Consider the following 20,100-nt stretch of genomic DNA (forward strand, 5'->3'; position numbering starts at 1 on the left):
GAATGGCGCCAAAGAGACCGTTACAGCAAATACAGTAGTATACAGCAATTTTTAAAAAATACAGTAAGTCTCTGTATGTGGGGTCTGACGTCACAGAAAATTACCATGATGCAAAGGGTATTACAGTTATTTACTGTAAAGAGAATTTGCAGTATTATACTGGGTGATATACAGTAAATAACTGTGGAAATTACAGAAATGTCTAAGAGTGTACCTCAGATTGAATTTTTGACTGCAGGCTGTTTAACGAAATGGTGTTGTTGAGATCAAATATCACAGGATAAGAATAGCAACGGTGCAAACTTATCACAGAAGTGAGATGTCACAATTAAGGTCACATTTATAGATAGTAGCGCATTATACCATACACATAACGGGTATGCAAGAACCCATGTTTACGGAAACAGATTATGGATCACAGCTTTTAGTTTTCCACTGACAAGCTATGGCCTAGTATACTATTGATACACTCCATTTGTTTTGCTTCACCAGATTTACTTTCCATGAGCATTGTCTCTAAATCAGATTATTTTAAAAAGATGGTTTGTCACTTGCCTAATACTGCACATAATAAGAGAGCACTGTATTTAATCAGTGATAGTGTGATGGACAGAGATTTTTTGTTGTTTTTGTAAAATCCAATCACATGGATTTTCCATAATATTTCTCCCACTATTGTTGGTAATTTCGCTGAATCTAATCAACTCTCTCCTGCTTTGTGTGAAATAATTACTGTGAGAAGAATAATTGCCAATGTTCAACACCACAAACTAAGATGTATCTTGTGTTTATTATAGAAAAGACTTACTGATATACACTTTTAAAATGAGAGACTGGTGAGCTAAAGAAAAAATGTGTCGGAGGAACAAACTGTGTTTTAAATCACAAGCATTCAAAAAAAAAAAAAAAAAGTGTTTGGTAGTGCAATAGTTTAAATAGAATGACAAAAATCCTCTGCAGGAACCCAAAAAGAAATGACAGGCCTGACGGTTTCTATTTGAGTTGGCATATATGCAAACTCTCAGAGGAAGATGAGTGATTTAATGAGTATTTACTTTCTCATGCACACCAAAGCTGCAGAGCTTACTTGCATGCTGTTGTTTGGTTTCAGTGCACAGAATATCTGCCCTAGTCAGGCTTGAATCGCTTTTTACCAGTTTTCCCGCCCTGTTCTCACCCAAAATACCCCCTCCCCAAAATTGCAACCCCCATCCCCCTAATTTTGTCCCTGTCGACAATCCGCCTCCCCTCCACACACACTGTTCTCTGGTGTGTGTGTGTGTGAGCTCACAACAAGGCAGCGTCAAATTCCTACATTCACATAACCAATAACAACTATGATGTTACTTGTCGATTTTAGAGGTAATGAATCATGCAGAGAAAGATGTGCAGTGACACGAAGCTGTTGATTCTTCAGGATTGCAATCCAAGTGTGTGTGTGTATGTTACATTCTTAAAAACATACAAAGACAAATCCTCTTTAATTTCATCAGGATTAATCAAGTTAGTTTTAAAAATAAGATTGAAAATTTGAATTTAATAAATTCCATAACATCCGTTCACATGCTCCATTCAGTCTGATCCAGCGCTTTTCTGGTCTGTTTCCTTCTGCTATTGTCTGGAGCCATTGTGGAAGTTGATGAGTGTTTTGTGCCTGTTCTCTGTCTAAATGGTGGATGGCCATCGAATTAAGTCTGGCCAGGTCCATGCCAAAGGCTTTAGTGCAACCGCCTCTCAGTTTGTTTGTTTTTTTCTTTAACCCTTGTGTTGACCTGAAAATCCTTTACCTAATTTAGTGTTCCTGGTCAAAAATGACCAAAAATTATATTATTTAATTGTTACACCCCGATTGAGCAAAGTCAGAAAGTTTTATTACAAAGCAATAACATTAGCTAGAGAAAAAGAAAATCCTCTCCAGGTCAAAATGACCAGAACAGTTAATTATATAGAATTCAAATGAAATATTTATACATTTATGTCATTATATTTATGTCATGCAATTATGTGTATGTTCACATGTGTGATCTCAATAAGAACAGAACATCCTTTTCTGGAACACTCTGGTCTGGTTTGAACCGGGTCTATACATTAAGCTGACGTAGCATGTACTAGGACATGCTGTTGCCTCTCTCCCCTTGTGGCTGAGACATATATGGCATGTTTACAATGATCAGTTTGCTTGGTCTAAGCAATCTGTAAACTTGTTTTGAGATTCTGCAGACTTTATCCTAGCATGAGCTTCAAATAGGCATTTGTGTGCAGGATTAGCAATTAGAGTGGAGGGCTGCTATGGTAACAACGATTATGAGCTAAATGTTAGCACAGGGTCTATAGACTCTATATTCATAAGCATGTCAGAGTTCAGGGAGCTAATAGCAATAGACATTATTGAGTACTTTAAAGGAATCTGATGCTCTTTTTGAAAATGCCCCTTATTCTTAAAACACTCCCTGGTTTCAATGTATAAATGTTTTTACAGCTGCAGGTCTGGCTTTCACCACCAGGGGGTCTGACATAGTGTTTTCCTTTGCATGCTGCAAGATCCGGTTTGTTCCGGTGTCAGAGGTACAATAGTGAAAGCAGTGAATAATTAAAAGAGTGAATGACACAGGTGTCGAGATTGAGAGAGGAAAGCAAAAAGGAACATGGTGGTTTTCATCAGACTATTCAGAAAGCAAATGGAAAACAGCCAGCCCAAGGTTTCAGATTCTCACTGCACTAAACTAGAAAATAGAAAGGCAAAGACACACACACACGTGTGAGAGAAAGAGAGAGAGAGAGAGAGAGAGAGAGAGAGAGAAAATTGATGTCTCCTGCCAAGAACACCAGAAAAAGAAAACACTCAGAGTATTTCTGTAACCTGTAGAGGAAATATTCTCATGCAATCTGATGCCAACTCTAAAGATAGACATTACTCAAGTTAATAATTCATGCTACAAAAACTACATTTTATGGCTCATGAGAGACAAAATAAATGTCAGCAAATTATGTTTATTGTGAAAGACGGTTGTATTGGATCATTAGGATCTGATGATTTAGTATTCCAAAATGCACAACGTTTATAAAAAGTAAAAACTTAATTTCTATACAATTTCCATCATAAAATCAGGGTTACCAAAACTGATATTTGGATCAAATTTACTGCTACAGTAGCACTAACACATAATAAAGTTAAAATAAAGTTACATTTACGCATAACATCACTTTTTAGTGATGGCTTGGACTGCAAGTTGTTAGTGTTGTTTGAAAGTCTTATCCTGTTGTGAGGACTACAGATTGAATCATGGTTGTTTTTCTCCTCCGCATCTCACAGACCTCCCTCATCCTGTTGTACAAAGAAAGATCATTCCCAATATAAGAAAAGGGCATTTGGATTTGTTTGTCTATGGTAACTGGTTATAAATACAGAGTCTATTGTCCATGCTGCCAATATTCTATTTTGTAGACAGCAAAAAGTGATTCTCTTTTACATGCCAATCTGTCAGATGTAGCTTTTGTTCAAGAAATTAAACTCACAACTGTTTCAGTGTTAATGTAAATGTAAATGCTGTTATGTAAACTTTACCGATTTCTTTTTCCGGCAGTCTCCACAGAGGCAGCCTACACATCCATTCACAACCTGAATGACACAGAGTACCATCTGGATCAGAGACAGACCCAAAAGTATGAAGAACAGCACGATGTGCCAGAGTACCGCATTCTCGGGAAAGATACACTCGGACCATGTGGTCTTATTCCCCAGGTAACTGTTGTTCCTGTTACAGCAAGATAAAAAGAGGAGAGAAGGAGCTTTAGTTGAAGTGCAGGATAAGACCTCATCTAGTGGCCATACAAAGAACTGCAATTTCCCTTGCTATTTCATTGCATTCGTTTCATTTTTCATTTTCCTTACCCTGCAGTATCCTTAAAGGGATATTCCCATTGATCATCCTGGACTTGGCATAGTGGCCCAACAGCCAGTGCTGCGATGGCAACACAGGCACAGTAGGCCGACCCAACAACGCCAAACACAGAAGAGAAAACAGAATTCAGCATCTGAACAAAACAAAACAAACATGAAACATTAAACAATCAAAATATGTTATATATAGACTGTATATAATTTATCTGTACAATATATTTGTGTATATGCAAAAGAGAATGTTGTTTTTGTCTTTTCACATTGTATGGCTTCACTAGTGAGCTTCTTGTTGTGAATAATAGCGATTTTACATTTTTTTGTTAAATAGTTACATTTTTTGTTGTTTTTCTGTGTCAGATTTACTCACACGACAACGGTTTCCACAACAACCTGCCCCGCAACAGCCTTTGCCCCCGGCTCTGATGGCTGAGCAGCTTGGACACATCATCTGATGAATAAAAGTGAGTGCAAATTATCTTATCATCAACTGTGATCTCAACGAGATAAGGTTTGCTGTAAAGCAGGTTAAATAATGTTTGTGTAAATTACTTAATCTATGATAAACTCTTAAAAATAATGAAGATTATTTATTGGCATCTGTGATTCCATGACCTTTTAACATTCTTTATAGTGGAAAAATGTTCTTCAGATTATTAAAATGTTCTTCACACTGAGAAAATTTGTTCTTTAAATAACTGTTCACTAAATGCTTCTTTGGGAAAGCCAAAATTGTTCTTCTGACATTATTGTGCAAAATCACTTTTTGGAACCTTTACCTTTTTAAGGGTGATTGTTTTTTTTTTTCAAAATGCACTAAATTACACAACTCAATCTACTTTTTCTGTGATATGTGTACTTGCTCATAGCATGTTCCTCTGTAAATGCAATTATTGCTTGATGTAAGCATGAGCCACCTTACATAACTTTACTCAGGATTAATCCATCCTGGTCATATCCGGGATATTACATATACTCTCCAAAAAAAAAAAAAAAAGGTACAAAAGTTGTCACTGGGGTGGTATCTTTTCAAAAGGTACGAATAAATGTGTACCATTAAGGTACTAAAATGTACTTATATGCACCCTTCAGGGGTAAATAAAGTACAAACATGTACCTTTTGAAAAGGGTACCGCCCTGGTGACAGATTTTTGTACCTTTTTTTTCACGTTCTGAGCGGAAAAGCTCTGCATAATGAACCACTGTCTCTTATCACTGCATTTGCTCACCGCAGATATTTTTTCTTCCTCAAATCTAAAGTTCCTTTATTCTTATTGACTAATATTGCTAATTCAACCATACTAATTCTCTTAATTGATCGGTGTGCCATGTTTTATCATATAAAATAAATGGCACACAAAGCCTTGTAACAGTGTGTTTGAAGTATCTGATAGACCAAGTTAGGCCTGTTCATTTTAGTAAACAATAAAATCCCTATTGCACATTCTCAGAAAATAAAAAGGTACAAAATCTGTCAATAGGGTGATACCCTTTCAAAATGTACACATTTGAACCTTATTTACCCCTACAGGGTGCGTATAAGGCACATATTAATACCTAAAGTGTAAATATTAGTACATATTAATATTTGTACCTTTCGAAAAACAATATTTGTACCTTTCATAATAACAAGACAGCCAGATTTGTTTTCCTAGGAAACCAAATTAATGATGAGATCAATTTAACAGACTGAATTACTCACAATTAGTCCTCCACCAAGAACACCTCCCATAAGCCAGACTTGAAGGGAAATCTGGTTAGTTTCCAACTGTTCTCCATTAGGGAAGAATAAAAGTATATTGGCTATTATACACAAAAAAGCTGAGGGCAGAAGAATTAGCCCCACTAACCGTGCACACTTCCCAGTACACATTGCGATGAATCTGTATTAAAAAAAGAGGAGAAATTATCAAAGGCTGTGTTCTTCTCAGTGCAGCACAGGCTCTGGCTGATAGCACAGAATGCCCTTTGAGACTTGCCAATATTTACAGTGCTTTTATCAGTGCCATTTATGGTGCGTTAACGTAACAGTGGGCAGTGGATGAAGTTTCTGCTTTTAATAATTACTGTCAAACGTGGATACGTGTATTGTGGCTGGCTGATCAGTGTAAGGTGTGTGGGGACAATAGTTAAAGTAAAGCCATATAATGAATCCTGACAGAACAACAAGTCCCGTTTTACAGCCCGTTTTATAATATCTTGTATTATAAATGGCAACTATATGAATTTATTTATAATGGTTTTGTAAAGGTTAATGATACTTCTGCATGGTCTTTTCTTTTTAGATCATCTTCATTTAGTACCATTCACTAAAACAAATGAATTGACTGTTTGTTGAAATAACATGTTTATAGGCTACCCTTATGAAAAAAATCTTGAAAGGACCATGAGAATTAAGACAAATAACGTATTCTTTTCAGAAAAGTTGCATGGAACATAACAGAAGTACTGTAACACTCAAGAGTTTTTAGCAATGGTTTTTAATGCCTAAAACACAGTGGATTTGGGTTAAAGACGACTGTTGACATCTTGACATAAAAGAAATCAAATGTGTACATCAAAGGTAGTCATAAAGAAGTATATTTTTTCTTTGATTAATATAATAAGGTAACGGTAGAACATTAAAACTTGTTTATAGACGGTGTAATCAGGCGCACGCGCCTGGACCGAAGTTAACTTCCGGTCTGTGTTTGTTTGTCGGTCTTGTTAGTGGCGCCGGTTAATGAAGTTGGGCTCAGGTTGTTGTGCTGTGGGATGTGTTTCACATACATTTATTTATTTGTGGCGACCGCCGCGATATCAAAACTGACCGATTTCCCAAAAGGCTTCGTTGAATACACGAGCACGTAACGCACGTTTAAAAATCAAAACGAGGCGCAGGCGTTTTTATATCACTGTATTTCTGAAGGAACACTGTCTTTAGAAAATGTTCGATGTCATTTTCATTTCATCTTGCATGTTATATGCCTGATAAAGCAGCGTTTGTAAGCTCAGCGCTGCTTTGTGTAACTACAGCCCAAAAGCCGTTTCCGGGGAAACCTCTAGTTCTCCGCTTTAAAGCGCCTCCTGCTGGCAGAGGATGAATTTAATTGCATTTTTAATAAGTCTGTCCAAGTAGTTATCGCTGCATCTCAGTCAGTATGATTTACGCAGTAAACATATTTTGCTTGTTATCAAAGCATAATCTACTATAGAGGGACTTAGCTGTTGTTACTGATTGTATTTGGATGTCTACCGGAAGTTAAGTTAGGGCCACAAAGCGCGCATGCGCAGTAACGTTTGTTTATGTTGTTGCCGTTGAAACCGTCTCCTCAACTACAACCATTAAGGGGCGCACGCGAGTTTTCTTCGAGTTCGCGTGAGGATTTGCTTCGATGAGCGTAACAAGTGCTACAACTGCTCGGGTTCAAAGCAAGGTAAGTCGTTTAAAACAAGTTTTGTGCAAAATTAACCGACAGTCAAATGTTATTTGATATGTTTGGCCAAAGTTGTCGACGATTTGTTCTCACTCGGTTGTTTTTCGATAGTTCAAATTCACGCAACGCCGTCCGTTTAACATGTAGGACAAGTTGTTTGAACTCGTTTTAACAAACTCAAACATATGCGTTTATAACATCGAGGTGTTGCGTTATCTGACTTAAAATATGTGGGTTGGTGGATGACATTACCTGCAAATTCAGTTAACGTTATGTAATTTACCTGCAAATTCAGTTAACGTTATGTAATTAGCATGAAGTTGATTAGGCCTTTGACATTTTCGCTAGTTGTGTGTGGTAAGCTTGCACAGCTAGTTGAGTGCATTAATAAATATACTGACTGGCAGATACAAAAGTGGTTGTGCGTGCATGTAGTAAATTTGAGATGAAATGTTTGTAAAGTTTATTAAAGTGTTAAAAACGTTGAGGAAGGAGACACTGCATGTGCTTATAGGTGGTTTATCATCAGAAAAACGACGATGTATGTACTTATTTAGTCATAGCGTTGTTTTGTATAAAGTTTGTTCCCCTATAAGTATTAGTTATTATTTAAATATTTTATACATGATTTATTTTGTATCTGCGTCATCGTTGAGCTGTTTGGAGGGCACTTATTTTTCTGTCCACTGGGGGGCAGACCCTTTCCGTGTTTGAAGGATATATTTCACATTAATTTGAGAAATCCCGTGAATTTTACCTAAGCTGTCATGTCCTAAGTGACTTTATTTTCATCTCTGTTTGATACTTTTTATGATGACAACAGCTTCATTTTATTATAGTCCTGGAATTGCATCCATGTTTCTGATTGGCCAACAAGTACCTCATTGTAATACACGCTCGTCCCTGTCAGCCTTTGCTAAAGAAAGTACTGATTTTTAAAAACTAAATGATATTAACAAATGGTGATATGAGTGTGTAGTCATGAAAACATTGTGTACAAGAAGCTTTTAGGTTGAAAAGAAACAATAATAAAATACTCGCCGTCGTCATGTTTGCTGTGTCAAAGAATGTGGTTCCTGCTGTTGATCATTTGTGGGTATCGCTTCTCGGCCTTTTGGCTAAGATCAAGTGTAGTATCTGTTCTTATCAGTTTAATATCTGATACGTGCCCTACCCGGGCACCATATATTAAATTGATTTTTGGAACAGGGAGATGGAATAGGGGCTTGCTCCGTCCACTCCACGCATCGACCCGGTATTGCAGTACTTCCGGGAACGGTGCACCCCCCTAAACATGTTAAGAAAGAATTATAACGGATGTTAGCTAGTGTTGGTTGCGTTATTGTGACATGCTTAACAGCGTAGTGTATATTTATCATCGTGGTGGTGGAAAGTGCTTTAGCGCGCGCCGCGTGTTACTGCTTCCGTACGGCTTCTTTCATTATGTGCAAGCTTTAGGGCGTTTGCAAAATGATTAAATGTGGTGTCGAGCGGACGCACGTTTCTAGTGTTTCATGAAGTAGGTTGCTGTTGCTTGTCACATGCTTCTGCGAGCGAGTCCTTTGATAAAATGATGAAATTAATATTCTGGTGCATCGGTAGTTGTTTCATGATCTCGTTGCCTCAGGCATCTTACAGACTTTTGTCTGTCCCTGTGAAAGCTTTATCCCTTCTGTCTGGAATCCCCTCAACCACACTGCAATGCGATGAAAATTACCTATATATCTGGTTGTAAAACGGCAGTTGATGCATTTGTCAAGCTATATTATCCTTTTTGTATTAATACATATGAAGCGCTTAACTTTTATACCATAAATTAATATAACACTGCTATTCTGGACTAATATGGCATGCCTAAATATAGCTACTATTGCTCTGGATTCAGTTTAGATGAGTACATTATTGTGTGTCATCCCTCATAGTTTTAAAGTAGTTGTTTTCAGTTTAATTATTGTTTTTGAAGCAGCCATGCATGGTAAACAGACGATCGCGGAGATAATTTCACCAAGCTGATTGTGTATCAGTATCATGATGTGCACTTGAGAAATATATACGTTATCATTGCATTACAAACTTATGTTTAGTTTTGTAATGTTGTTTGTAATTTCATTGTTGTATAGAGAGCATTTGAGAAAAGGAGCTGTCGGTGAAGTGCGCGAGACAGCGGTCCGTGCAGAAAAATGCAGCCACCATAGTTACATAGTAGACTATAATGTTAGCGAACTTGTACATCTCTCTAAAAACTTAAAAATCAAGAGGTGATTTATTAGTTTAATTTTTTTCATTAAATTAACTGCTGCAGAATGCTTCAATATCACCTTGCGTTGCTGAGAATTTTACTTGCATCGCATTTTATTTTGCGCTCGTAAAAAGTTGTTCCTACAGCTTATTAAATGTTCACATAAAACGCATGGTGAGGTTTATGTGCCAAGTGTCTGATGATGATGATTGCCCTCAGAATGCGGAGGCTTATTTTTCCGCCTATATCTGTCAGTGGATAATTAATCTGTATTGCTTCTATGGCTGCACAGGTAATCGGGGAAAAAATCGCAATTATGATTACAGCTGTTCCAATTAAAAGTGTAAATATAAACACACTGAGAGGAGATATAACCTAATGCTGTAATACATACGTTTTATTTGCGGCCAACGTAATTGTAATAGCGTAATAACACTTCTTGGCATTTTGGGGCCCTATGAAATTCGTTTTATTTTTTTCCCAAATTAAGTTGTTTTTTTTTTTTTTCGTTTTAATTTTTCTAGATTGGTTTTTGTTTTTTTCTCCATTCCGTTTCAGTAGTTACAATTTTTAGAAAGAAAAAGTCTATTCTTTGAAATAATGAAAGCATGTCTAATAAATTAAATTAATGAAACTTTTAACAGTTTTAATGAATTTTAAGTTTGATTTATTCATTTATTAACTATAAATTTGATTTAGATTTTTTTAATAATAGTGCCCCTTGTTTTCTTTCTTTTTTTGAGAAATTGTGTTGTCTGTTAAAAAATAATGCACATAAGAAAATCGATTATTATTAGTATTAGGATTACTAATAATATTACTACTTTGAGAAGAACGTTCAGTAGCCTAATAATATTTTTCACTTTGAACCGAACTTTTATTTTGACGGTTGTCGGGAGTATTTGTGTGATATAACGATAGGGTTTTTCCCCCGTAGAAGGAGTTCATGTGGAGTCTGTTATTCACACAGAGACACGCAGAACAGACTTTAATAGCATTATTTTCACAGACACTTGTCCATATCGCGATTTGAAATGTAGTCATACTTTTAATTTATCCAAAACTTGCCAAATTTCGTTACATTCCGCAATATGCTGTAAATTCCATTTTTATGACTAGATGATATATGACAAGTGTATACACATATGACAAAATGAACCGATATGACAGGTTTACACTTAAATATTCCGATCAGTTTAGCATCTGATACGTAGAAATACTCGACGGCGACATTATTATTATTATTATTATTATTTTGTAACACGTGTCGACCGGTGCATCTTCCGTCAATTGTTTATTGGCTGAAGATGTGGAAGAGTGTTTTTTACGTGCACGTTTCCTCTCTATTTTCAACGTTATTTCACATGTGTTGTGTTACGTTTTCTCAAATGTCAGTTTAAATGTATGCGGAACGTTATAAGCAAAAATATAGATTTAAGTTTGAAGTGTTAGTTTTTTGCTCCGTTATATATATATATATATATATATATATATATATATATAATAATATTTATTATTGCGAATGTTAAGCTGAAAGACGGAAAGGGACATGTTGAATCTGTTTTTTCGCATGCGTTTATTATTAGAAAAATAAACTAAGCGCGTATTTAATCAGACTGTGGTGTCTGCGTGGTTCATGGTGATGCCGCATAATTGTTTGTGGTATAGCGCGGCTGAAGACAATGGAGCAGAAGAACGACTACGTTTTTGAATAAAATAACCCTGTTTAACCGTATAGTCAGTCTGATTCTTTAAGTAACCAACCAGCATACATTTAATTAGCCTATGTTTTGCGCGATTTGTCATTGTATTACCTGCCATCCACAGTGTTTCATTACCGACGCTGTTGAGTAAAGAAAAGAGTTTTGTAAATGCTTCGATGTATATTCGTTGGCTCTAAAATTCAGTCGCATGTTTGTGAAATTTGTTGGTGCCCTTTGCTCTAATTTCATGGAAGTGATGTAGGCTACAGCTTGTTGTCACTTCCTGTGCTGCTTATGTCATGCTTTCTTTTTAACAATGCTTTTGGTAACTGTTAGTTCTTTAATATCTCATCATACTTCGAACTTCAAAATAGAAATTGGTTCTATGGTTTTCATGTTTTCTTTTAGCTTGGGTTTCTATACTCTGATTGTTGAGTTCTTAAAATTATGATTTTAAACAACTGTTATTCTATTGGCTGATCGACCCTTCTGTTGCATCATGGGAATGTTCTCTCTGTAAAGTATCATGATATGTAGTTTATAGCTAGATTTGCAGTGAAACCTTCTAAGAACCTTCTAAACCTTCTATTTTTTTTAAATATTTTTAATTGTGTTTGATCGTTTGTAGTAAAGTAGTATCTCATCATCGTTGAAAATAATGTTCCCTTAAGTGCTCCCCCTTCAGGGTGGGTGTAGAACTCATACTTACCTGGCAGGGGAGATACCATGATCAAGAAGGTGGTTCACCCAGGGCGAGGCTCAGCCATTGCACTCCGGTTGTGCTGACCCCTGCGAATTCCCCAAATGTGGGAATCTCGACTGCATAATTTCTGGTAGTGGGGGACTGCGTTCGCGCTCTCCCCTGATCTTTTGGTTAAAAATAGAGTTGAATTGTATAGTATTACATTTAGTCTGTGTGGGAGTTTTTGTGCATAAAGTGTTTGTAGAATTCTGAATGCACAAATGCTAAACACTGTCCCTGCTTAATGCACTTAAATTTAGTAGAATGTTATCATTATAAAATACAGAATACAATAAACAGAAGTAATAGCATGTATGTAATATTTCAATAGGATGAGAGAAAATATTGAACAAAAGTATAATAAAAATTTAATTATATAATATTAGGGAGACATATATGATCACTCCAATTTGAACTCAAATCAATTTGTGTTAATTTAGGAATATGTCTGTAAATGCAATAATGGGGAAAATGTTGCACTCCACACATACAGTGGGTACGGAAAGTATTCAGACCCCCTTAAATTTTTCACTCTTTGTTGACTGCGTTCGCGCTCTCCCCTGATTTTCTTGTTAAAAATAGAATTGTAACGTATAAGGAATTATTAATAGTTTACAAGGAGTTTATCATTTGTGTGAACAAGTTATGGATCAGTATGTTTGTGATTAATACAGTGGATTGTTTAAATGAACACAAGATAATGATAACCAAAAACTCAAAGGAGTATGGACTGAAAAATAAATATGCCTTTGTTTCCCTATTAGTGTTAAACAACAAATGTAATTTGTTATCAGCTTGTTGCAATTGTGAAAGTGATGGAGATTGTGAAAAATATGGTGGGCTTTGGAAGACCTTTTAAATGTTCGTCCTTAGTTTTTGTAATTACAGACTATCTGCCCTGAAATAACGAAATGCTTATTCAATGTTTGAAAGTATAATTATTAAAAACTTGCTTCATTTGTTCATGATAGCTGTAAATATTGTTTCTTTAATCATATATGGTCATATTTTTGAAATGCAGTGTGCCCTCAATTCTTCTGTCTTTCTCCACTCATTGTTCTTTAATGTCTGTAGTAGGGCTGTGCAATTAATCGAAATTCAATTTAGATTTCGGCCTCCAACGATTAAGAAAATACAGTAATCGAGATAAAATTATTTTTGCGCCCCGTTCCTCCCCCTTTCCAGCGGTGCACCTTCGTTCTTCCATAAAAGCCCAATTTCACATGCAAATCAGTAAAATCGTGTAACGAGACTTTTGCAAAATGTTAAGTGCTTGATTTAAAAGCATGAAAGAGAACTTGCGTGCTTCCTCGGGAAGATTACTGTGTAACTTATGCGCTCAGAGACGGAACAGAACACAGACATGTAAAGTAATCTTTTACCGTCTAAACAGTCAAATGTACACAAAAATGTGTCAAAATGCCACGCTTGGTTATTATTCATGTAAACCATCGTCGGTTATGTAATAAATGAACGTAAAGTGTTAAGAATGAAAATACATGTGTAACAGTAAATTGGATCTGTGCAGCTCTTAAAGTGACAGCAGGCTATATTCCTGCTGCCGACTGTGTGCTTTATATTAATCAAACAACAAAAGACAAATTCAAAATCACTCGCTGCTCTTGACTAAAGGACTTTTGTAGCTTTAATAAGAAACAAAGGAAGTTTAATTCTTACAGTGAAGACTGCAGTTTTATTTTACATTAGGTTATTCAATTTCTCTAGTAGGCTGATAACTGAATAGCTAGACTTGCATTAAAAAAAACAACAACTTAAAGTGCAGTTTGTTTCATTTGTATCTTTTTTTATTCTATTGTATTCTCTTGCTTTTTTATTACTGGCATTGTGTTCCTTTGTTTTTTTTATTACTGGCAGTTTAATTATTTTCAATAATTTTGAGGACCTTTTTTGTTGTTTTTTTAACCAATAATAGTTACTTTGGTATTCTGCTGTGGTATTGAGAATTGTGACTTTTCGCTGGTCTCCTAAATTGTAGATGTCATAGCAACCTTATTTACATAAAACATATATTTGAGATATATACATCACTATCTTTAAATAAATCTTTCATATAAAGTTTTGGTCATATGGCCCACTAATAATCATTTTAAATAATCGTGATTACAATATTGACCAAAATAATTGTGATTATGATTTCTGTCATAATTGAGCAGCCCTAGAATGTAGTGAGTGTGATTGTAGGACTGTTGTGGTGCTGTGCTTTGACCCCTCCCCTCCTCATACTGTCTCCTCCCCTCATCCCACCCCTTACACTCCCATTTTATCACAGCTTTGTACGACCATTTCTTGAACATTTTTCAAATCTAAGGTGTGAACGACCGGTGCTCAAGTAAGGGGGTTTTCATTACCCTTTAAGCCTTACCTTACCTGAGTTAACGATTGCATTCTGCACAACAACTATTAGAGTTAAAAAATGAACAAAATAAAAGCTTACCATCATCAAATGTGTTGTGTCAAAGAATGTGGTTCCTGCTGTTGACCATTTGTGGGTATCGCTTCTCGGCCTTTTGGCTAAGATCAAGTGTAGTATCTGTTCTTATCAGTTTAATATCTGATACGTGCCCTACCCGGGCACCATATATTAAATTGATTTTTGGAACAGGGAGATGGAATAGGGGCTTGCTCCGTCCACTCCACGCATCGACCCGGTATTGCAGTACTTCTGGGAACGGTGCACCCCCCTAAAATGGTTAAAAATAAATAAAAAATGCTTTGTTTATGCATGATAGTAGTAAATGTGTAAATAGTTGTTGTTTTTTTTGTTGTTTTTTGGTTGAGTGAAAAATTGCTGTTAGTGGTCAGTGTGTATGATTATGTTTGGGATGGAGTGTTGTAGTTTAACCTTTATAAAATGTGATGCGGTCTACTATTTTATTCATTTATTTTTGTATGTTTGTTTTTAATTAGCATGAAAGAAGATGGGGATTATTAAACCTTTTGTCTGAGTGTATGTGTGCGCAAAAGCAATGGGTAAAAGTTTGTCTGGTTAGTTTAATTTGCCCCTGCTGGTAGGGCTGCACAATTAATCGAATTTCTAATTGCGATTACGATTATGGATGCCACGATTACATAATCGTTCAAAACCGCGATTACAAAATAAACAATTGAGAATGCCCACTTGCATTATTCTGTGTGTTTAAGAGGTGTTTGCAGCAGGGGTTTAACAAACTCACACACTGGATAAATGACATTTTGTCTAACTGATAGTTGTTGTCACTCTGTTGTGCATGATAGATATGTTAAACAGCAAAGCGTGTCAAAAGCGGATCAAAATAGCAGTACTCGTTTGAACTGCGCGCCACACTGACCTTTTATCCGCTCGCCTCAAAAGAAAACAGTGCAGCGCGAGCTTAGACCGTATGCGTTTATTACAGTGACCAGTTGCGATCACGCACTAACGCTGTGAAATCCAGTAAGAAGTACTCGAGTTCAGCGCAGAGTTCTCCGGTACAAATCATGTCTCTTTAATTTAAACTGGTTTAAAGCCAAATAAATAGGAGCTGTTATTCTCATCAACACTGATGCAGAAAGCAGCAGAAACAGTGCCACAACGATCCAGTTAGAAGGCGTTTCAATCCACAAATCACCCACATTTACCATAGTTTTACTGTAGTAACATTAACGGTAACAATGGTAAGGTGGCAGAAAATAGGATATTCATATTGAGTATTATTATATTATTAATATACTAAATATGTTAAAGGAGTAATGGAATATAATTACATTATTTTGTTAATTTATTCAATTATTCTATCAGTTGATGTGGATTTGTAATTGACTGAATGTACTTGACTAACTGGAGCCCAGGTCAGGAAGCAGACAGACTGGCTAAACCGATCGTCTGCTAGCCGCCTCATGTCACCAAAGGCAGTTAACTCTCAGCACATAGAATCTTTTTCATCTAGATATCACGCTATAGAGACTGTGTCTGTTCCCGAACTAGAAAATACAGAAAACATCCAAACCAAAGTAATAGTAACAATTTAATTGATGTTCAACAAATAAAAACCGATATAATACAGATAAACACATGATAAAGCTTGGCTTATTGAATATTAGATCCCTTTCTTCAAAAGCACTTTTGTAAATGATATGTTCACTGACCATAAACTAGATGTGCTTTGTCTGACAGAAACCTGGCTAAAACAAGATGATTACATTACTTTAAACGAGTCTACACCCCAAGATTACTGTTACAAACATGAACCGCGTCCAAAAGGTAAAGGGGAGGTGTTGCTACAATTTATAGAAATATTTTCAGTATCTCTCAGAGGTCAGGTTTCAAGTATAATTCGTTCAAGTAATGGTGCTTCATATAACGTTATCCAAAGAAATAAGTGTTAATGATAAATCCTGTGATGTTTGTACTGGCTACTGTATACAGGCCACCAGGGCACCATACAGACTTTATTAAAGAATTTTCTGATCTTCTATCGGAGTTAGTACTGACTTTGGAACAGGGAGATGGAATAGGGGCTTGCTCCGTCCACTCCACGCATCGACCCGGTATTGCAGTACTTCTGGGAACGGTGCACCCCTAAAATGGTTAAAATAAATAAAATGCTTTGTTTATGCATGATAGTAGTAAATGTGTAAATAGTTGTTGTTTTTTTGTTGTTTTTGGTTGAGTGAAAAATTGCTGTTAGTGGTCAGTGTGTATGATTATGTTTGGGATGGATTGTTGTAGTTTAACCTTTATAAAATGTGATGCGGTCTACTATTTTATTCATTTATTTTTGTATGTTTGTTTTAATCAGCATGCAAGAAGATGGGGATTATTAAACCTTTTGTCTGAGTGTATGTGTGCGCAAAAGCAATGGGTAAAAGTTTGGCTGGTTAGTCTAGTTTGCCCCTGCTGGTAGGGCTGCACAATTAATCGAATTTCTAATTGCGATTACGATTATGGATGCCACGATTACATAATCGTTCAAAACCGCGATTACAAAATAAACAATTGAGAATGCCCACTTGCATTATTCTGTGTGTTTAAGAGGTGTTTGCAGCAGGGGGTTTAACAAACTCACACACTGGATAAATGACATTTTGTCTAACTGATAGTTGTTGTCACTCTGTTGTGCATGATAGATATGTTAAACAGCAAACGTGTCAAAAGCGGATCAAAATAGCAGTACTCGTTTGAACTGCGCGCCACACTGACCTTTTATCCGCTCGCCTCAAAAGAAAACAGTGCAGCGCGAGCTTAGACCGTATGCGTTTATTACAGTGACCAGTTGCGATCACGCACTAAACGCTGTGAAATCCAGTAAGAAGTACTCGAGTTCAGCGCAGAGTTCTCCGGTACAAATCATGTCTCTTTAATTTAAACTGGTTTAAAGCCAAATAAATAGGAGCTGTTATTCTCATCAACACTGATGCAGAAAGCAGCAGAAACAGTGCCACAACGATCCAGTTAGAAGACGTTTCAATCCACAAATCACCCACATTTACCATAGTTTTACTGTAGTAACATTAACGGTAACAATGGTAAGGTGGCAGAAAAGTAGGATATTCATATTGAGTATTATTATATTATTAATATACTAAATATGTTAAAGGAGTAATGGAATATAATTACATTATTTTGTTAATTTATTCAATTATTCTATCAGTTGATGTGGATTTGTAATTGACTGAATGTACTTGACTAACTGGAGCCCAGGTCAGGAAGCAGACAGACTGGCTAAACCGATCGTCTGCTAGCCGCCTCATGTCACCAAAGGCAGTTAACTCTCAGCACATAGAATCTTTTTCATCTAGATATCACGCTATAGAGACTGTGTCTGTTCCCCGAACTAGAAAATACAGAAAACATCCAAACCAAAGTAATAGTAACAATTTAATTGATGTTCAACAAATAAAAAACCGATATAATACAGATAAACACATGATAAAGCTTGGCTTATTGAATATTAGATCTCTTTCTTCAAAAGCACTTTTGTAAATGATATGTTCACTGACCATAAACTAGATGTGCTTTGTTTGACAGAAACCTGGCTAAAACAAGATGATTACATTACTTTAAACGAGTCTACACCCCAAGATTACTGTTACAAACATGAACCGCGTCCAAAAGGTAAAGGGGGAGGTGTTGCTACAATTTATAGAAATATTTTCAGTATCTCTCAGAGGTCAGGTTTCAAGTATAATTCGTTCAAGTAATGGTGCTTCATATAACGTTATCCAAAGAAATAAGTGTTAATGATAAATCCTGTGATGTTTGTACTGGCTACTGTATACAGGCCACCAGGGCACCATACAGACTTTATTAAAGAATTTTCTGATCTTCTATCGGAGTTAGTACTGACTGCAGATAAAGTCCTAATCGTTGGTGATTTTAATATCCATGTTGATAATGAAAGAGATTTGTTGGGATCAGCATTTATAGACATTCTAAACTCTATTGGTGTTAAACAACACGTGTCAGGCCCTACTCATTGTCGAAATCATACTCTAGATTTAATACTGTCACATGGAATTGATGTCAGTGGCGTTGAAATTTTACAGCAGAGCGATGATATCTCAGATCATTATCTAGTCTCCTGTATATTCCATATAGCTAAAGCTGTAAAGCCAACTTCTTGTTACAAATATGGTAGAACCATCACTTCTACCACAAAAGACTGCTTTATAAATAATCTTCCTGACTTATCTCAGTTCCTCAGTATATCCAATAGCTCAGAACAACTTGATGATGTAACAGGAACTATGGACTCTCTTTTCTAGCACTTTAGATGCGGTTGCTCCTTTACGCTTAAGGAAGATTAAGGATAAGAGTCCAACACCGTGGTATAATGAGCACACCCGCGCCCTAAAGAGAGCAGCCCGGAAAATGGAGCGCAGCTGGAGGAAAACTAAATTAGAGGTATTTCGTTTAGCTTGGCGGGAAAGTACCCTATCCTACAGAAAAGCATTAAAACTGCTAGATCTGATTACTTTTCGTCTCTTCTAGAAGAAAACAAACATAACCCTCGGTATTTATTCAATACAGTAACTAAATTAACGAAAAATCAAGCATCAACAGGTGTTGGCATTTCCCAAGAGCATAGCAGTAATGACTTTATGAACTACTTCACTTCCAAGATCGATACTATCAGAGATAAAATTGTATCCTTGCAGCCGTCAGCTACAGTATCGCATCAGATAGCGCACTATAGATCCCCTGAGGAACAATTTCATTCATTCTCTACTGTGGAGAGGAAGAATTGTATAAACTTGTTAAATCATCTAAACCAACAACATGTATGTTAGACCCGATTCCATCTAAACTACTAAAAGAGCTGCTTCCAGAAGTCTTAGATCCTCTTTTGGCTATTATTAATTCATCGTTGTCATTAGGATATGTCCCCAAAACCTTCAAATTGGCTGTTATTAAGCCTCTCATTAAAAAACCACAACTTGACCCCAAAGATCTAGTTAATTACAGACCGATCTCAAATCTCCCTTTTCTGTCAAAGATACTAGAAAAGGTAGTATCCTCACAATTATATTCCTTCCTAGAGAAAATGATATCTGTGAGGAATTCCAGTCAGGATTTAGATCGTATCATAGTACTGAGACTGCTCTCATTAGAGTTACAAATGACCTGCTTCTATCATCTGATCGTGGTTGTATCTCTTTATTAGTTCTACTGGATCTTAGCGCTGCGTTCGACACTATCGACCACAACATTCTTTTGAATAGACTAGAAAACTTTGTTGGCATTAGTGGAAGTGCCTTAGCATGGTTCAAATCGTACTTATCTGACCGCCATCAGTTCGTAGCAGTGAATGAAGAGGTATCATATCGATCACAAGTGCAGTATGGAGTACCTCAAGGCTCAGTACTAGGGCCGTTACTTTTCACGCTTTATATGTTACCCTTGGGAGATATTATTAGGAGACATGGTGTTAGCTTTCACTGTTATGCTGATGATACTCAGCTCTATATTTCTTCGCGCCCGGTGAAACACACCAAATTGAGAAACTAACGGAATGCATAGTCGATATAAAAACTGGATGACAAATAATTTTTACTGCTAAATTCTGAAAAACAGAGGTGTTAATTATCGGACCTAAAACCCCACATGTAATAACCTAGAATAT

At 36.3% G+C, this 20,100-nt stretch overlaps 1 protein-coding gene, 3 non-coding genes and 1 pseudogene across 5 annotated transcripts; 4 read left to right on the top strand and 1 right to left on the bottom strand.

Moving 5' to 3' along the window:
* Nucleotides 1–1,255: 1,255 nt before the first annotated feature.
* On the bottom strand, nt 1,256–8,370 carry tm4sf5 (transmembrane 4 L six family member 5). Of its 2 annotated transcripts, XM_058781635.1 has the most exons (6): nt 8,356–8,370; nt 5,601–5,781; nt 4,269–4,349; nt 3,893–4,035; nt 3,566–3,755; nt 1,256–3,325 (listed from the first exon to the last, which is right to left on the bottom strand). In XM_058781635.1, exons 2-6 carry the CDS (start codon nt 5,769–5,771, stop codon nt 3,308–3,310), a joined length of 603 nt encoding a protein of 200 aa, XP_058637618.1. In that variant the 5' UTR covers nt 5,772–5,781; nt 8,356–8,370; the 3' UTR covers nt 1,256–3,307. The 2 variants fall into 2 exon arrangements, with proteins under 2 accessions (XP_058637618.1, XP_058637617.1); XM_058781634.1 differs by lacking the exon at nt 8,356–8,370 and having other exon boundaries at nt 1,257–3,325; nt 5,601–5,876.
* A 42-nt stretch (nt 8,371–8,412) lies between these two features.
* Nucleotides 8,413–8,603, top strand: LOC131545077 (U2 spliceosomal RNA). The gene has a single exon (XR_009272319.1). It is a non-coding gene; the product is annotated as a U2 spliceosomal RNA (small nuclear RNA).
* Nucleotides 8,604–11,957: 3,354 nt separating this feature from the next.
* LOC131545066 (U1 spliceosomal RNA) lies at nt 11,958–12,121 on the top strand. Its single transcript, XR_009272308.1, has one exon. It is a non-coding gene; the product is annotated as a U1 spliceosomal RNA (small nuclear RNA).
* A 2,389-nt stretch (nt 12,122–14,510) lies between these two features.
* On the top strand, nt 14,511–14,701 carry LOC131545079 (U2 spliceosomal RNA). Its single transcript, XR_009272321.1, has one exon. It is a non-coding gene; the product is annotated as a U2 spliceosomal RNA (small nuclear RNA).
* Nucleotides 14,702–16,437: 1,736 nt separating this feature from the next.
* On the top strand, nt 16,438–16,559 carry LOC131545088 (U2 spliceosomal RNA; annotated as a pseudogene).
* The last annotated feature ends 3,541 nt before the right edge of the window (nt 16,560–20,100 follow it).

Source organism: Onychostoma macrolepis, chromosome 07 (genome assembly GCF_012432095.1).
Source record: "Onychostoma macrolepis isolate SWU-2019 chromosome 07, ASM1243209v1, whole genome shotgun sequence".
Lineage (NCBI taxonomy): Eukaryota > Metazoa > Chordata > Actinopteri > Cypriniformes > Cyprinidae > Onychostoma > Onychostoma macrolepis.

Coding starts and splice junctions, on each gene's coding strand:
- tm4sf5 (XM_058781635.1), bottom strand. CDS start 5,771: ATGTGTACTGGGAAGTGTGCACGGTTAGTGGGGCTAATTCTTCTGCCC. Junction 4,036..4,268: donor GTTGTGGAAACCGTTGTCGT/GTGAGTAAATCT, acceptor TGTTTTGTTCAG/ATGCTGAATTCTGTTTTCTC. Junction 3,756..3,892: donor CCCTTTAAGGATACTGCAGG/GTAAGGAAAATG, acceptor TTGCTGTAACAG/GAACAACAGTTACCTGGGGA.